This window comes from Giraffa tippelskirchi, chromosome 6 (genome assembly GCF_054371585.1).
Source record: "Giraffa tippelskirchi isolate mGirTip1 chromosome 6, T2T-mGirTip1v1.2.pri, whole genome shotgun sequence".
NCBI lineage: Eukaryota > Metazoa > Chordata > Mammalia > Artiodactyla > Giraffidae > Giraffa > Giraffa tippelskirchi.
In genome coordinates this window covers 92094137-92111064 of record NC_137280.1, presented here as the reverse complement: position 1 = coordinate 92111064, position 16928 = coordinate 92094137, and the positions used below count along the sequence as shown (strand labels likewise).

Below are 16928 nucleotides of genomic sequence, written 5' to 3'. Positions count from 1 at the left end.
ACCTGGCATGCATGGGGGTTGGGTGGGGTTTGCTCCACAATGTTTTTTGAATGAATAAATGGATGGATGAATGAATAAATGTGAAAGGAAAGCAGACTTCCCTTCCCTGGTTTTTGAATGACTCCATGCCCTGAATGGCCTGTCTGAAGCCTCTTGAAGCCACTGTGTGTGTGTGTGTGTGTGTGTGTTTGTATGTGGTTCCCTGTCCTTCTACCTTCCCCAGTCTCTGCTGGGCCCTCAGGGCTTGGTTCTCAGCACAACCTCATAAACAAAACCCCTGCTCAAATCCATGTAGTCAGGGATTCAGCGTGGAGGTTCCTACTGCCCTCAGCATCCCCTTCTATTAGGACCTCTATGGTCCCCTCAGCCTATTCCCTGTACCCTCAGCACTCTGGCCATGGTCAGAAACAGGCCAGCCACCTGAGGAAGATAGTCACAGGAGGCCCCTCACAGTATGTTTGTGTGCCTTACCTGTGGCTTGCAGGGTTGTTTGCATTTGACAAGTGAAGAATCGAGGGCACAGAGAGGTTACTTAACTTTCCTGAGGTCACACAACCAGGAAACGCTGAGCCTGGATTTAAAGCCAAGTCATGGACCTTTCAGCCCCATGCTGCCTCTCCACTATCTCCCTGTGACTATACACTCACACCCAGCCTCACTGACACTTACACCCAACATTAAAGTCCTTCACCCCTGCCACCTGGAGGAGAAAGGTAGGTGGCCAAACTTCTGTTACAAACAGGTCTTTATTAAAGATGAGGAGGGGGTGTGAAAGGGGGGCAGTGTTTCCCCTGCCCACTGCCTTTGGCTGCCGGAGGTGGAGAGCCCTCTTTGCTCCACCCATGCCTCTATGATGGCACATCTGTATGAGGCTGAGGCATGGGGGGGCAGTGTGAAGAACAGGGGTGGTTCTAAGGAAAAAAAACAACTCCCTTCCCACGGCCCTAATAAATAACAGAAAGGTTTGGAGTGATGTGGGCACAGGCAAGGGGGAATGGAGCACCCTGAACCCCAAAACCTCTGAAATGGGGCAAGCCCTACACAAGTTGGGAGTTAAGAGAGACTGGGTGAGAGATTGCACAAGGGGGAGGGGCTGAGAGAAGAAGGGGTACCCCAAGGACCCTGCTATGGGGGAGCCTGCCCCCCACCCTCCAGCTGGACTCTGATTCTGAGGAGAGAGCACTCTCTCCTTTGCACATGCTTAGACATGGGCGGTCCCCCATTGACTGGAATCATACCCACCCACCTTGAGATTCTAAGAACCAAGGACTCCTATTTGTTGTTCAGAGGCTGAACACTGGCTAGAGTTGCCCTCTTGCCTGAGGTGTCTAAGAAAGATGGGGATGCTCCTATTGGCTGGAGTAAACTGCTAGAATTCTGAGAACTGGGAAGCTCCCATTGGCTGGGCAAAGGCCAATGGGATCAGGCTTTGGCCCTTAAAAGGGCAATCCTAGGAGGCAAGGACCCACCTCCCAATTATGCCCACTTGGATGTCCCAGAGGGCAAGAAACAGGGGGTCCCCTGGATGTCCTTCCAGCCATCCTCTGATGTCTGGCCTGGCTGGCCTGGGGGCAAGGGCTTTGGCACTCACACAGCACACGCACACACACTCGTGGCAGGGAAGAAATGGGGACTGGGCAGATTCTGGGTGGGTGTCAGGCCTCACAGCAGGTGGTCACGGCTGGCAAACAGGTAAGGGCTGAAGTTGTCCCGGTGGAAGGGGGAGGGATAGAGTCCACTAAGGGTGTATAGGTCCCGCAGCAGGGGTGTGGGCAGCAGCAGCTTCCGGCCACGGCCACCACCCCCGCCCGGCCCCCCAGGCCCAGGGGAAGAGGGCGAGGGGCCCTGGCTGGGGGTTGGTGCCGGCAGGGGCAGAGGCAGAGGCAGGGGCGTCGGCTCAGACCTCAATCGAGGGCGGGGCACACGGGGCGATGAACACATGGCTGGAGCCCTGGAGGACACGCAGTTGGGGATCAGGTGGCCACGGCGGGCACAGTTCTGCGGCTCTAGGGATCAGGAATCAGCAGTCAAGGGATTAGAAAGCTTGGGAGAGGCCACAAGAGCACAATGACACCTCTGTGGCAGTGACGGCCATCTGGAAGTCCCCCCACTTATCCTCCCACCCCCTTGATACTCACTGGATGGGGTGAGCCGTGCCGGTGTCGAATGCGGCCTGCAGCCCTCGGGTTCCTGAGACAAAGAGGCAGAAGGGAGGGGCTAGTGGCCCCCTGGGCACCGCTGGCCACGGCCACAAGGGGCTCAAAGCGCATAGAGCCCAATGGAACAGATAACGAGTTTTCAGGATTAATCATGTCTCCTTGGGAGGGAGAGGGGGGCACACCTTTCCATTCTGTGGGACAGCCCCCCCCCGGACCCAGGGCCACAGAGATGAGTGATCCCTCTCCCTCTCCATGGCCCTGAGACCCCGCCACCACCTGCCCGACTTCCTCCCTCCTTGGTCCTCCTCCACCCACCACCCTCTCCAGCCGGGAGCAGCCCCCGGCCCCCCTTACCTGGGCCACACTTAACTTTTCGAGGGGGCTGTCCACGGTGGGGGCTTGGCTCAGGTCCTCCCAAGGGGAGAGCCTTCGGCCAGAGGGTAGCCGGCTCTGGAAGTTGTGCACGACACAGGTGACCTATTGACAGAGGGAAAGGGGCGTGTTGAGGCCAGAGGCCAATAAGGTAGATTGCTATTCCCTTTTGTCAGATAAGGAAACTGAGGCTTAGGTTTTCAAGAACAGCTAACACTTTTATGGTGCCTATAATGTGCCAAACACTGTTGTTTCCACCTTACCAAGAGATAGGTACTGTTATTACTTATTCCACACGGGGAGGCAAGTGATGCTGAGTTGTATAACAACAGGATCTAATCCTGTCCTTATTTAAACCTTTGGTATTTTGGACAATATGGGTTTTTGCATTAATCCTGATTTGGAAAAATATTTCATTAGAATATTATTTATCTTGGGACTTCCTTGGTGGCCCAGTAGTTAAGACTCCGTGCTTCCACTGCAGGGAACACAGGTTCAATCCCTGGTCAGGGAACTAAGATCCTGCATGCCATGTGCCTCCCCCAAAATTATTTTTAATAAATAAAATAAAATTTATCATGATTAATATTATTTTCATATTATTATTTATAATATTTTTCTTGATCTTGAGTGTTTTGGCATCCCCCTTAGTTGGTGTACTCAAGCAAGTGCCTCATTTGCCTTACCCGGGTCCCAAACCTGTTATCCCATTTCACAGATGAGAATGTCCGAGCTAGGTAAGGCTAAGGGACTTGCCCAAGGTCACACAGAGTCCACACCCTTCATCATCACGCAGTCCTGCCTCGGGTCAGGGATGGGAGGCAAGGGGGCTCACCAGAAAGGTGGCGATCGCTGCCCCTGTCAGAAAGCCAGCCAGCACGTCCGACCAGTGGTTGCGGTACTCGGCCACGCGGACCACGCCCACCAGGAAAGCAGGGCACAGCAGGGCCAGGCAGAGTGAGGGTTTAACCAGGCGGGAGCCCTTCACGCGGAACACGAGTGTCACGTACATCTGCGGGAGCCAGACAGGTCAGAGGTCACACGGCAGCAGCAGTTCCCAAACTCAAGTGGACAATACATTCAGGGAAGGGGGTGAGGTCTGAACACTGAGGAGCCGCGTTGGGGCTGGAGGCACTGGCTAGGGGCTCCAAGGAACACAGCCAGGGGCACTGGAGTTCAGGGGATGGAGTCATGGACCCCCAGTGGGCCTTTGCAGGGAAGGGGATGTAGCCTGAACACCAAAGAGCAGTAGATAGAGTCTGGGGCCCCAGATCTCTGGGAGACCAATCACAGATGGTGAAAGACACTTGCTGGCTGAGGGTGTAGCCACAAAGTCAGAGGGTGAAGTCAGGCCCAAGTGACAAGTGCTCTTAGGAGCTCCAGGAGGTGGAGTCCCCAAACACCTGGGGACCACTAACAGGGTTAGAAGCATAGTCCCCAACGCCAGAAAAAGGAGTCAGAGCAACAGTGGGTGCGAACAGGGGAAAGCAGGGGACAAGAATCAGGAAGTTTCAGCGAAACTGACTCAGGAGTGTGGCCACACCAGTAAAAGGTGATGTCAAAGTGGGGGACAAGGGCTCCAGGGGACAGAGTTGAAAGCCCACTACCTAGCCACCCAGCCAATAACCAGGACTTGTGACATTGCAGGGACTTGAGTAGGCTTCACTGGACAGTCTATGGAGCTGAGCCAATATCCTCCTTCGGATGCGGTGTCAGTGAGTCTGGAGACGTGGCCAAACACCAAGGGACTGCGCTTGACTCAAGATGGGGGCGTGGCCAGACTCCAAGGGGTGGAGCCAGAGCCTCCACCCTAGGGCGGAGTCACAGTGACGCAGGGCGTGGCCTCACTCCCGGAGGGATTGGGGGCCCCAGCCACGAGGGTCTCCTGACCGCCCCCCACCTGCCTCGCCTCCATTTCGGGGCTCACCGCTGTGTAGGTGACAGCATAGGCGCAAAGGGCAGCGTCCTTGCAGGGGAAGGCGCGGCGTGCAGCAGCCACCAGGCTGGGACTGCCGGCGCAGGCACCCTGGTCGGTGACGAAACGGTCGGGCCCTGGCCGGTCCGGTGAGGGTGGCGGGCAGCCCAGGGCCGTGTAGTTGGGGCGGCACACGGACAGGAAGTGAGGCGTGGGATTGCCGGTCACCACCTGCCCCGCGTTAGCGAAGATGGTCGTGGTGAAGAGGCCGAAAGAGTAGACCCCTGGGGTAGGATCAGAGAGGGGGTTCATGCCAGAGCCCAGCAGCTGTTCTCCTGTGAGCCCCTTAAGGTCCATCTGGGTCCCTGTCTCCTTGTTCCTCTGACTGACGTGAAAGCACACCTCAGACTCCCCCTAGCACCATATTCTGTAACAGTTGGGCATGTTCCCTTGGGATGGCATTCTGAGCCTCCTCTACCTGCCCCTGTTCTTGCTATTATTGAGCTGCTCATTTTTCTCCTGGAGGATCTTCAGCCCTCTGCCCCAGGGACCACCATTGCGGGTGAGCTCTGCCCTTCTACCCCAAGGCCACCAACTGCGGCTGAGACCATACTTAGAGCACTGCCAGGGATCTCACCCCACTGCCCAGAGGACCTCCTGTGCTTTTTCTGCCTGAGATTCTCCTTGTGCTAATTTGGGGCCCTCCTCTTAGAGTTACCATCATGGTTTGCTTAGGGCACACCCATATCTCTAGAACCTCCACTAGGCCTGCCCTCAGCCCAAATTCCTCTTGCCCCATGAAGTCACCATCACGGACATTCTAGGGCGCTTTTCCCCCTGGAATTCTTATTATGGCTGAGCCTGGCCCATCTCCCTTTTGCACAGCTGACCCCTGACCAAGTCACTCACCCAGGAAGCGGACCAGCCTCCGCAGCGGGGGGCTGAAGCGGCAGCAGGCCCCAGACACGATGGTGCTCTCCCCAATGATGGGGATGGCTGAGGGTGGTGCAGGGAAAAAGGCACGCGCCAGCTCCCCAAGCAGGATCTGTGGGCAAGACCAAGGTGTGGTAGTCTTGGCCTTCAAACCCAGTCCTCCACCCACCACCCCCTGGCCCTCCTGCCTCCTGGAAGGCCCTTCCCATAGTCTGAGCCGGGTTACCACCAGTCTCACCGTGAGGGTGGGCCCAGCGGTGACCAGGGCGTAGATGAGGGCTGGGGGTGCTCTGCTGGTAGCCTCAGGCCCTGGGTAGGGCTTGGCATAGGTACTATCATAGCAGAAGAAGCCCTGGGTGTGCACAGGGAACGTGTCTGTGAACTCCAGGCGGTAGGCAAGCAGGACCACGATGCCCAGCAGTACCGACTGCCGTCCAGTCAGGGTGGGGAGAGAGATGGACAGAGAAGAGAGAGGAAAGAAAGGGTCAGGTCTGAGTCAGAGCCATGGAGACAGAGACACAGAGATGGAGAAAGAGACAAGGAGGAGAGATACAGAGAGATGAAGAGGAGAGGGTAGAGAGAATGGGCTGTGAAGAGGGAGAGAGAACAGGGCCAGGGCTCAGAAAGTGAGTGTGGTGGAGAGACAGAGCAACAGAGAAAGAAAACTACTGGTAGAAATATTGGGTTGGCCAAAAAAGTCATTTGGGTTTCTCCATAACGAATTTTTTGCACCAACCCAACATGAGCAGCCACAACAGGTGTAACTCCTACTGTGGGCTGGGCATCATACTAAACCTTTTTCTAGAATTAATCCATTTTACTTTCATAACAGCCCTAAGAGAGAGGGAGAGATGCCAACTGTGCCTATTTGCAGATGAGGAAATTGAGGCTTGGGAAGGCATGTGAGGTGCCCAGAGTTCCACAGTAAGGATGGGCAGAGGGGGGTTGGAACCCCAGGGAGTGCCACTTCAGAAGGTGCCTCCTCCCTCTTGAGGGTCTGGGCCAGGGAGGAACTGTGCTCCTCACCTCCACGAAGACAAAGCAGGGGATGATGGAAAAACTCCTCTTCAGCTGAGGTCTCCCTCCCGCCATGGTGATGGCTGGGCCTGTGGAGATGCAGAGGGAATGGGACCGCCAGGGGCGGGGCCTAGAGGGAGCCTCAGGTCATCTATTCCTGGAGTCTTCTGGCTACACCCTGGCCCCCATCCCTGGCCCTTCCAACTACACCTGGCCCCGCCCCGCTGAGCCTTCTGGCCACGCCTCCACATACCCAGGTCTTTCCCCCGTCCCAGCTTATTAGAGGCACCTGCCTCCACCGATACAACCTGCTCAGCTCAGCCTCTGCTGGAGTCCCCACCGATTCTATAGTGGTCCCCCACAGCCTGCACAGGAGATTCTGACCCCATACCTTGTAGGGGGGCCTGTCTCTCTTAGCATGTGGGAACCCTCCCCTTGGCCTTCAGCAGAGAGTTATCCTGCTTAACGGGAACCCCTCTTCTACAAAGAAGGTTCCTCACCCCCACTAGTTTTTAGGAGACCCCATACTCTTCCCCTATGTGCTTTACAGGAAGCCCCCATGCTCCCTCCACCTCCACCAGGCCCTCCCCCCACACCACTTCCCCTAGAGCCCACAGGGGCCTCCCTCTCCTGTCCCCATGGGCTGTGCCTGACTGGTTTGGGCTGATGGCCAGGCCCTCCCTCTCTCCCAGCTGCCTCTCCCTCTCTCCTTCCTTCCCCCTCCTCCCAGCCCGTCTGCCTCCCTGTATTATTAGAGAGGGCTATCTCCCCCTCAACCTGCTCACCCTCCCCCCACCCAGTCTAACCTCAGTCAGTCCCCAGCACTGAGAGGCCAACACAGTCACACCTGCTTGACCCATTCTCCCAGCCAGACCTCACCTGTGATCGGGCCCTATGGCTTCCCGCAAGCTGCTGCCACGCCCACAGACTCACAGCCGCTCCTGGCAGCCAGCAGGGCAGGGATGGTCACCCCCATTGCCCAGATGAGGAAACTGAGGCCCAGACAGGCAGGAGTAGGCACTCTGGGTCCAGTGCCCCATCCACGTGGCTTGCTCTGCAACGTTACACGTGGGGTGAGGGTCACACCAGAGATCCCAGATGCCCGAGGTGCCTACCCAGCCATGGCACCCTCACTCTCACAGAGACACAGACACACATCAGCATCCCTCCCAGAGTACACAACTCAGCCAGAGCTTCCATCCCAACCAACCCCCAACACACACATATACACACACACACACACACACACACACACACACACACACACACACACATCCAATCGAACAGCATTTGTTTATCCCACCAACAAGGATGAAGGGCCGGCTGGGTTCCAGGCAATGCACTGGGTGCCCACCTTGTGATGAACAAGATGGGCTCGCTCATTCAGACAGGTGCCCAACACCCACTACACACAACTGCACACTCACACAGCACGGTGTGCACACGGCCTGTCACAGACACCCACGCAGATCAAACAAATCCCCTGCCCCCCCCCCACAGCCACTGGGACACAACAGGAGGTCCTTCACACACCTCATGGCCCCATACACAGCCCCACTCCACCCCCGTCAGGGACAGAAACTCAAGGCTGCCAACACACTTAAGAGTCACATCAAAAAAAAGTCACCACACACAGTGGGGGGAGGGGGTCACAGAACTGGTCACAGCGTCACGCCCCCAAATACAAGACAGAGAATGACACATATTAAGTCTCGGGTCCACCTTGACAGTCACAGAAGAGCCCTGCCATCCACAGCCACATCCACACAAGGGCACATACGTGGACTGTGGCATAGACTTGCACACAGACACATAAGAAAGGCACACGATCAGTCACATAATAATGGCCCCCCACACACCATCAGAAAAAACACACAACAGCCACACAATGACAGTCACATGCACACAACCATACAGACACCGAGACAGCCACACAATCACTGTGAGAGCAGTCACACGGCCACTCAAAGGCGGCCACAGCAACACGACCACCACACAGTCACCATCAGAGTAATACCCACAGCGACAATCACACAAAGACAGCCACGGGAGACACAGTCACACAGCCACCACACGGACACCCCTGATGCCACACACACACTGACACGTAACGACAACCACCCAGTCACCGTCAGCCTCACTGAGGTCCTGTCCCCATCCACCCCTCCCCTAGCTGGGTCCCCAAGACTCAGCTCGCAGCCTCCCCTCCCCCTCCCCGCGCTGGACCCGCAGGGGACCCGACCCACACAAACCGAACCCTGGCCAGACAGACACAACGAGGGTCGGAAGCCGGAAAGAAGAGGTACAGGCGGCGCCCCAAGGCCCTCCCCCTCACCGGGTCGACACTACCGCCGCCGGAGCCCTGGCTCCACCTAGACGGCCCCGGCGCGACGGGACAGACAGACAAACCGACCGCTAGCCAGCAGGCGAACGCGGAGATGGAGACGCGGTCGGCCGGCCCGGCCGCGCCGCGCAGTCTCCGCGCCGGAGGGAGGGGCGGGGCCTCCGAGACATTATTTGCATAACCCGTGAGGCGGGGCCTCGCGATGTCTCATTAGCCTGATGGGGCGGGGCCCCACTTGCTTTTGGGGGCGAGCCGTGAGGGAACGAAGACGAGATTAAGAGGGAGTACCCTGGTGGGTGCTGAGAGGAAGAGGGTGGGATGACGAGACCCTCCCTCTCTGAGCCTCAGTCTCCCCATTTGGCAGTAGGGACAGCAGGCAGGATCGCCAGGGCACCCCAGAAATGAAGACTGGTGGCTAGTGGGGAAGAGACTGGCTGGTCACTCAATATCTGGACAGGCTGATCTCTGACCTTGTCATATACTAAATCCAGTCTCACACCGTCCCCTGATTCTAGACCCACATATCCTGCACAGCCCCTTGGTCTCCACATCTTGCCCAAGACTGGGCAGTAAATTGAAGGGGTCACTCTCAGGCCCAGGAAGAAGCAGGAGCAACAGTTCACAGGCGGAGGAGAGTCTCAGCTAGTTTATTTTCTTTCTGGAGGAGTCTTCAAGGGAGAGCAGTCCCGGCTGCTCAGGCTGTGGAGAGAGAGGATGGGTCAGAACCTGGCTTGGTCCAGGGGACCCCAGGTGTGGAGGTCAGGGAGCAGATATCCAGGTTGGGAGTTGGGGGTGGTGCCCAGACTCTGGAATTCCAGGGCAGGCCAGAAGGGGAAGGGAAATGTGGGTTGGGGGAGGGGAGGATCCGCACCAGGTGGGAAGGAGCTGCGGCTCTTGCTGAGCGGTGGATGGGGAGGGCCCTGGTCCGTGTCTGAGTCCGAGTCCCAGCAGGGGAGAGGAGGGCTCAGGCATCTGTGTCCCTTATAGCCTGCAGGAGGGACATGCGTGATTCTATCATGAAACCTGAATGTGACCCTTGAGTGGTCTGTGAATATGAGCCCAGTATCCTTGATATAATGTGATCCTTGATCACGTCCCTTGAATGTGACCCAACATGACCCCAAACTATGATCTCAATCGATGACCCTTGAATTTTACCCCATTCGTGTGTGTGTGTGTGTGTGTGTGTGTGTGTGTGTGCTAAGTTGCTTCAGTCATGCCCGACTCTGTGCAACCCTATGGACTGTAGCCTGCCAGGCTCCTCTGCCCTTGGAATTCTCCAGGCAAGAATACTGGAGTGGGTTGCCATGCCCTCCTCCAGCAGACCTTCCTGACCCAAGGACCCAACCCATGTCTCTTATGTCTCCTGCATTGGCAGGCAGGTTCTTTACCACTAGTGCCAGTTGGGGAGTCCCAAATTTTATCCCACTGACCCTTAAATTAAGATCACAGTGACCCTGAGTGACCCTTGGATGAAACCTCCAGGGACTCTCTAATGTCACCCCAGAACATTATTTAATGTGACCACAGAATAAGACCCAACAGAGGACTTCCCTGGTGGTCCAGTGGTTAAGAATCTGCCTGTCAATGCAGGGGACATGGGTTCCATCCCTGGCTTGGGAAGATCCCACATGTCATGGGGCAACTAAGCCCGTGCACCACATCTGCTGATCCTGTGCTCTGGAGTGCCCAAGCTACAACTACTGAGCCCATGAGACCTAGAGCCCATGCTCCGCAACAAGAGAAACCATCTCAATAAGAAGACCATGCACAGCAACAAGAGAGTAACTCCTGCTTGCCACAATCCGAGAAAGCCCACGCACAGCCATGAAGACCCAACATAGCCAAAAATAAATAAATAAATAATTGGGGGGGAAAGACCCAACAGATGTGACCCCCAAATATGGCTTCTGAACGTGACCTCCATGTATGAAGCTGGAGAATGATCTCCCCGCCAACCCTGGAGTGCTGCTCAGCCCCCCTCACCCCTGAGGTTTGCGGCCCTGGGGCGGCCCCCTGAGGATATGGCGAGGCCATCAAAGGAGTTCTGCAGCACGTGCACAGCGGACCTGTGGGGAGATGGTGATCTGTGGCCCTCCAGGGAACTCTGGACTGCTCAGGGCTGGGGCAGGGGGGCTGTGGTGGGGAGGGGTGGAGATGAGTCCCAGGAGGAGAGGGAGACCTGGACTTAGGTGGGTTCCAGGTTCCAGCGGTCACTGCTTGATCTGATTGGGAGGATAGGGCAGGGCAGATGAAGGTCGGGGTTAGAGGTTACAGTGGGAGCTCATCACCATATGTCACCCAGCTCCTTTTGGAGGTTATCCCTCCAGGAACCACTGCCTCCTGGTAGCAACTCCTCGGTCTCTGGCCAGTTTGCTGTCTCGTAACCTTGCTGCTTCATCTTGGTCAGGACCTGAGGTCAGGAAGGGATGGGGAAACAATAATAATAATAATAATAATAATGGTGAAAGGTGTGATATAGCATTTATTACATATTAGGATGCCTTTAAAGAGCTTATCACTCAGTTAATGCAGCTACTCAGTCAGGCAGGGCTATATTGTTACATCCATTATACAGATGAAGAAACTGAGGCTCAAGGAGGGGAAGTGACTTGATCAAAATCACATAGCAGTAAGTAGCAAAACTGCGATTTGAACCCAGGCCTTCTGGCTGCAGTATGATGGTACAGGCCAGCAGAGATCCCTATACCCCAACTCACACAAGGTTCCCCTCCCACCCCACCCTGCTCTGCTCACCTTGCGGCACTTCACCTGTGTCTTCTGTATCTTCTGGATGTTCACCAGGTTCTCCGTGATCTCCTGTTCCTGTGCCTCTGTAGGGGGAGAGGACTTAAGGGGGCTGAAGCTGTAGAAGAACCTCCACCCTGCCCTTCCGGCCATGGGCTTTGGGCACTCACGGAGCTTCTGATAAATGAAGGTCACCTCCTCTCGTACCAGCTCCAGCTCCTCCCATAGGAATTTCTTGCTGAGAAGACAGGGCAGCCTCTGGCCTCCTGTATCCTGGCCTCCTGGCTTCCCATTTGCCCACCTGCCTCCCCCAAGCCACTTCTACCTTCCATGTTTCCATTTGTTCAACTACCATCCCCCAGAGGCTTGTCCCCTCCCCCCACCTGCCTACCCACCTTTCCCCTCCTACCGCTATTCCCCCACCTCCTACCCTAACCCCCTACCCTGTCCTTCCCTTCTGACCTTCAGCTTCCCATTCCCTCAAGCCCCCATTTCCTGGCTTCCAGTTCCCCATCTTCTGGAGCCCTTGACCTCCCATACCCCGACTCTGCCCCTCTCCACCACCTCTCCCCTCCAGTTTCCCATCTCACCCCTGCTAGCTTTCTGATCCCCTGAGCTCCCTTCCCATCCCTGTTTCCCCTTCCTCTGGCCTCCCAGTTTCCCACACAGCCCCACTGCCTCCTGCCTCCTCCATCCCTTCCTCTTGTCCCCCAAGCTTTCCATGGCCCCCCAGACTCCCTTACTCATTTGCCCTCCCATTTCCCCCATCCCACTGGCCTCCCTTGTCTCCTGAAGCAACCTCCAGGCAGCCCTCCTGGCAACACCCACCTGTCCCGGATCTCCTGGGCCAGCAGCTGCAGGCAGCGGGTGGTGCGGGCCCGCTGCACCTCCTCGTTGTCATGCAGGGTCTTCTGTAGCCCCTGCAGGCCTTGAGCCAGGGCCTCATACAGCTCCTGCCGTCCCTCCACCACATCCCACTTGTGCCCCTCCTTGTCTCCCTGGTGGCTCATGGGGCCCAGCACCTCTACAGAGATGGTGGGAACTTGCCTGAGCCCAACCCACAGCCCTGAGCCCAGCTTTGAACACAGCTTGCCCTAACCCTCACCAGACCCTGGCCTGAAACCCAAACTCATCCAATTTTTCCCACCCTGGCCTGACCCGGCTGACCTTGACAGGGCCAGCCTCCAGCCTTACCTCGACCCTTGGCCAGTTCTCACCTTCCAGCTGTTGGATCTTGATTTGCTGCAGGCAGCTCTCCTTCTCCAACAGGGTCACTGAGTGGTTTAGGAACTCGAAAGCCTGGGCCAAGAGGTCAGGCCTGGGGGTGGTAGCAGGGGTGAAGTGGGAAGGGATGGAGACAATTGCTGCGGGTGGGGCCAAGGTGGCTCACCTTGGTCTGGGCCTGTAACTGACACTTGAGTGACTCCAGTTCACATCTCAGAAGCTTCTGGCAGTCAGGAATCATCGTGGTGGACTTAACTGTGAGCAGAGGTGAGGGTCAGCCAAGGCTGGAAAGGGTGCGGGTGGGGGCAAGGTCAGGGCAGAGGTTAGTAGAGGTTCGGGGTGGGGGGGGTGAGGCAGGGGACAAGGTAAAGAGCTGGGGTAGGCTGAGGCAGAGGTAGAAGAAGGAGTGAGGTCAAGATCAGAGACAAGGATGAAGGGCAAGGTCAGGGGCAAGGGTCAGCTGATGACAGGACAGGAATGAATGGGCAGCAATGGTGCAGGGGCAGAAGGTGGAGGTAGGAACTGGTGGGTCTTCTACCCACAGTCTTGTTGGGTGTAAGGTTCTCACCTTTGGTTTTGGAACAGCTGGTCTCCAAAGGCTTCTAGAAAAGGGGGACATGAGGGCAGTAGAAATTTACCCTTGGGCTGCATCCTTGCTCACCCTAACCCAGGGTGTGGGGGTTAGACATGATTTGGGTCTGCTGAGTTCTGGGTGTCCTAGACCCCCAAGGGCAGGCAAAGCTGCCTCCAAGGCATATGCATGCACCCCCCAGCCCCACCTCACCTCTGCCCCAGCCCGAACACGCTCAGAAGTGCATCTGTGTGGCAGGCATGGGGGCTGCCCCTGAGAACACACAGCTTCAGAGCCCTCACTCCGGCTTGGACTCAAGTAATGGCCCTCTTCCTTAGGAGCAAACGGCATCAACAATGTCTGCAAGGAGCACCAGCAACCCCTGATGCACAACCACACACGGTCATCGAAACACAACCATATAGACACACAACCTCAGACACAGAGATGCATGCTAAGTCATAAGACCCAGGGCACATGCTCACGCCCATCTCAGACATACAACCACAGTCACAGACACACAGGCAGTCACACCCAGAGACAATCACAGACAGAACTTCATTAAGACACATAATGGGCTTTCCCAGTGCTCAGACAATCAAGAATCTGCCTGCAATGCAGGAGACCTGGGTTTGATCCCTGGGTTGGGAAGATCCCCTGGAAAATGCAATGCTAACCCACTCCAGTATTCTTGCCTGGAGAATCCCATGGACACAGGAGCCTGGTGGGCTACAGTCCATGGGGTAACAAAGAGTCAGACAGGACTGAGCAACTAACACTTTCACTTTCACAAGACACACAATGGAGCATCCATTCCATTCACTCAAGACATTTTTAGTGCAGGCCTGGCTGAGCACTGGGCGCTGTTCTGGGTGCTGAAGACAGGGCGTGAAGGTTCTCAAGGAGAACTCTCTGGCCCACAGCCCCCACCCGAAGCCCTGCAGCAGTAGACTGAGGTGTGGCAGGAAGGGGTTTCCCAGGTGGGGTAGACCTTAGTGTTGCTGTGATGCCTCTTCGGAAGATCCTGGTCATTACAGGGCTCCTGCGAATCTGAGCAAGGGGTGGAGGGACACCCATGTGACTGAGACCCCGAGTCTCTCCCTGGCCTCCAGGCTTCAGTTGTCACTGTGTTTTCAGGTGCAGTTGGCTGTGCAGTCTCTGATTCTGGGTTCTTGGACCAGTGAAATGTATATTCCAAGGTCTTTTCTGAGGAAGTGCCTGGAAAGAGGGATGGGTGGTGAAGGTTTCCTGAGAGTCAGCCCACAGCACGCCAGCCCCCCAGCCCCAGGCTAGTCCCTCAACAAACCACAGCACTTGTCACACTTCTTGTTAGCAGGCGAACACACGTTGGAGGGTGAGGGAAGTGAGCGGTAGCAAGGCACGGAGTACTCAGGGTCCAGGGGTAGGCCAGCCAGAAGAGGGTTGCTTTGAGTAGGGGGGACAGAGGGCTGCACTGAGACCGGCTCCTGGGTCCAGACAGCCCCAGGCCCTCCCTGACACCCCCGAGTGGCTGCAGCCCTCAACACAGGCTTCTTAGTTATGGTAGGAGCCAAAGCTGGGTGAAAGATGATCCTAGCCCAGGGGTTGGACTGGACAGTGAGAAGAACCCATAAGTTCCCACAGAAGGAACTGAGGTCTGAGATAAGCCTAAAAGGAAAAAAAAAAGATCTTAACACTGGACCCTAAAGGAAGGACATCCCTGGCAGGAAATAGCACGTGCCAAAGCTTAGAGGTCTGTCTGTGCTCCCAATGTAGAGAGTCCAGGTTCAGTCTCTGGTCAGGGGGCCTGGATTTGATCCCTGGTCAGAAAACTAGATCCCACAAGCCCACAACAAAAGATCCCAAATGATGCAACTAAGATCCAGTGCAGACAAGTAAATATATATATATATATTTTTTTTTTTAAAAGCTTGGAGGTCTGGAACCAGGTGCTCTGTGCTGATAAACAAGGTGGCTGGAGGCAGAGGTCCAGGAGGAAGCAGCAGGAGGTTGGCAGGACAGTTCAAACAGGTCAGGGCAAGCCAAGCAGGGGAGTTGGGAACTGGCTCCCCAGTAAATGGGAGCCATAGAATGTGAGAAGGAGAGGCACAGCATATCCATTTAACAAATGTTAGCTGAACTGGGGCCCAGGCCTGCACTAGGTAAGTCTGGGAACAGGAAAGGACTCATTTCTGGGTCTCACATACATACCCCCTGCCCTTCCAGTGTAGTGAGGGCTGGCACAGCTGGAAAAACCTGGGACAGGTCTGCCTGGAAAAACTTCCAGGTGAAGGGCATCTTGCCATGGATCACACTCAGCCAGAAAGGCCACAGTATAGGGCTTTCTCTTCTTTTGTCCTTTCTGGGCCCTCTGGTATCCTTCCCCTAGCCCAGGCCTCCTGGAAGACTCCTATATACCCTTCAAAACCCTACTCAGTATTGCCTCTGTAAAATCTTCCTTAATCTCTTTTTAAGCTCATATTTTCTGAACATTTTGTTGAGTGCTGGGCACCACCATAAGCCCTCACTGGGTCTTCACACACCACCCTAAGCCCTCACTAGGTCTTCACACCCACCATAATAATTGCAAGAATTATTATTCTTCCTGAAATGTTCTAAGCTACCCCTTCAAAAGTCACTGCCTCAGGGAGGTCCTCACTGCCAGAGGCAGTACAGCATGATGATTAAGCAAGGAGACCCTCCAGTTGGATGGCTGGTGTTCAAATCCTAGTTTTGTCCCCTTCCCAGCTGTGTGATGTTGGGATAATTATGAAACCTCTCCAAGCCTCAGTGTCCCCAACTATAAAAATAGGATATCATACTACCTACTTTACTGGGTTGTTGTGATTAAGTAAATTAATCCATACCAGTGCCTGATACACAATAACGGGAACTCAGTGTTTGTCCTTGAAAATTACACAGGACTTAGTACTTTGGAATCATAGGAGCCCTGGGAGGTTTGGGAGAGGAAAAGGCAGGATGCATTTCTGAGTGACAGCTGCAGGCAGGGCACCAGGTCGATCCCCGCCCCAACCCGCCTCCAAACCAACATCACCTGTTACTCCCTCAGTCCCTCCCGATAGAATTCTCGGAGGAAGGGGGCGGGGTCATTTGCCTGGGCCCCGCCCCCGGGTCCTTGAATCCTGCGCCCGCCAGGCTTCCGACCCCCTTCCTGCTGCTGCTGCTGCTGCTAAGTCGCTTCAGTCGTGTCCGACTCTGTGCGACCCCATAGACGGCAGCCCACCAGGCTCCGCCGTCCCTGGGATTCTCCAGGCAAGAACACTGGAGTGGGTTGCCATTTCCTTCCCCAATGCATGAAAGTAAAAGTGAAAGGGAAGTCGCTCAGTCTTAGCGACCCCATGGACTGCAGCCTACCAGGCTCCCCTGTCCATGGGATTTTCCAGGCTAGAGTACTGGAGTGGGTTGCCATTGCCTTCTCCGACCCCCTTCCAACCCCACCTAAAACATACCACCTGCTCATGCTCTCCCATCAGGACCCCACCTAAAACATACCACCGGCTCATGCTCTCCCATCAGGGACCGCGAAGCCAGTCCCCAGCTGTGACGCTGAAATTTGATCCCGTGGGGACACCATCCCATTAAAACGCGCGGAGCCCAAAAGTAGAGTCACAGAGAGGGGTGTGGCTGACAGTTTAGCTCCGCCCC

At 55.8% G+C, this 16928-nt stretch overlaps 2 protein-coding genes across 55 annotated transcripts; both read right to left on the bottom strand.

The window, feature by feature from the left end:
* Window positions 1-727: 727 nt before the first annotated feature.
* On the bottom strand, window positions 728-8882 carry PLPPR2 (phospholipid phosphatase related 2). Of its 5 annotated transcripts, none has more exons than XM_081498470.1 (10): window positions 8732-8882; window positions 7276-7450; window positions 6406-6485; window positions 5618-5806; window positions 5356-5491; window positions 4459-4730; window positions 3367-3543; window positions 2514-2636; window positions 2139-2190; window positions 728-2006 (listed from the first exon to the last, which is right to left on the bottom strand). In XM_081498470.1, exons 3-10 carry the CDS (start codon window positions 6469-6471, stop codon window positions 1663-1665), a joined length of 1359 nt encoding a protein of 452 aa, XP_081354596.1. In that variant the 5' UTR covers window positions 6472-6485; window positions 7276-7450; window positions 8732-8882; the 3' UTR covers window positions 728-1662. The 5 variants fall into 5 exon arrangements, with proteins under 5 accessions (XP_081354596.1, XP_081354599.1, XP_081354597.1 ...); XM_081498473.1 differs by having other exon boundaries at window positions 2530-2636; XM_081498471.1 differs by having other exon boundaries at window positions 5618-5731.
* Window positions 8883-9371: 489 nt separating this feature from the next.
* CCDC159 (coiled-coil domain containing 159) lies at window positions 9372-16879 on the bottom strand. Of its 50 annotated transcripts, none has more exons than XR_014056185.1 (14): window positions 16776-16879; window positions 14590-14708; window positions 14275-14501; window positions 13497-13665; window positions 13281-13314; window positions 12879-12967; window positions 12706-12787; window positions 12317-12512; window positions 11659-11726; window positions 11498-11574; window positions 11032-11153; window positions 10662-10809; window positions 9612-9728; window positions 9372-9439 (listed from the first exon to the last, which is right to left on the bottom strand). XR_014056185.1 is itself a non-coding variant. In XM_081498439.1 (14 exons), the coding sequence occupies exons 1-14, from the start codon at window positions 16784-16786 to the stop codon at window positions 9435-9437; spliced, it is 1599 nt and encodes a 532-aa protein (XP_081354565.1). In that variant the 5' UTR covers window positions 16787-16879; the 3' UTR covers window positions 9372-9434. The 50 variants fall into 50 exon arrangements, 27 of the variants coding, with proteins under 27 accessions (XP_081354565.1, XP_081354584.1, XP_081354568.1 ...); XR_014056191.1 differs by having other exon boundaries at window positions 10727-10809; window positions 12683-12787; window positions 13497-13643; XR_014056176.1 differs by having other exon boundaries at window positions 10727-10809; window positions 10923-11153; window positions 13497-13643.
* Between the last annotated feature and the right edge of the window lie 49 nt (window positions 16880-16928).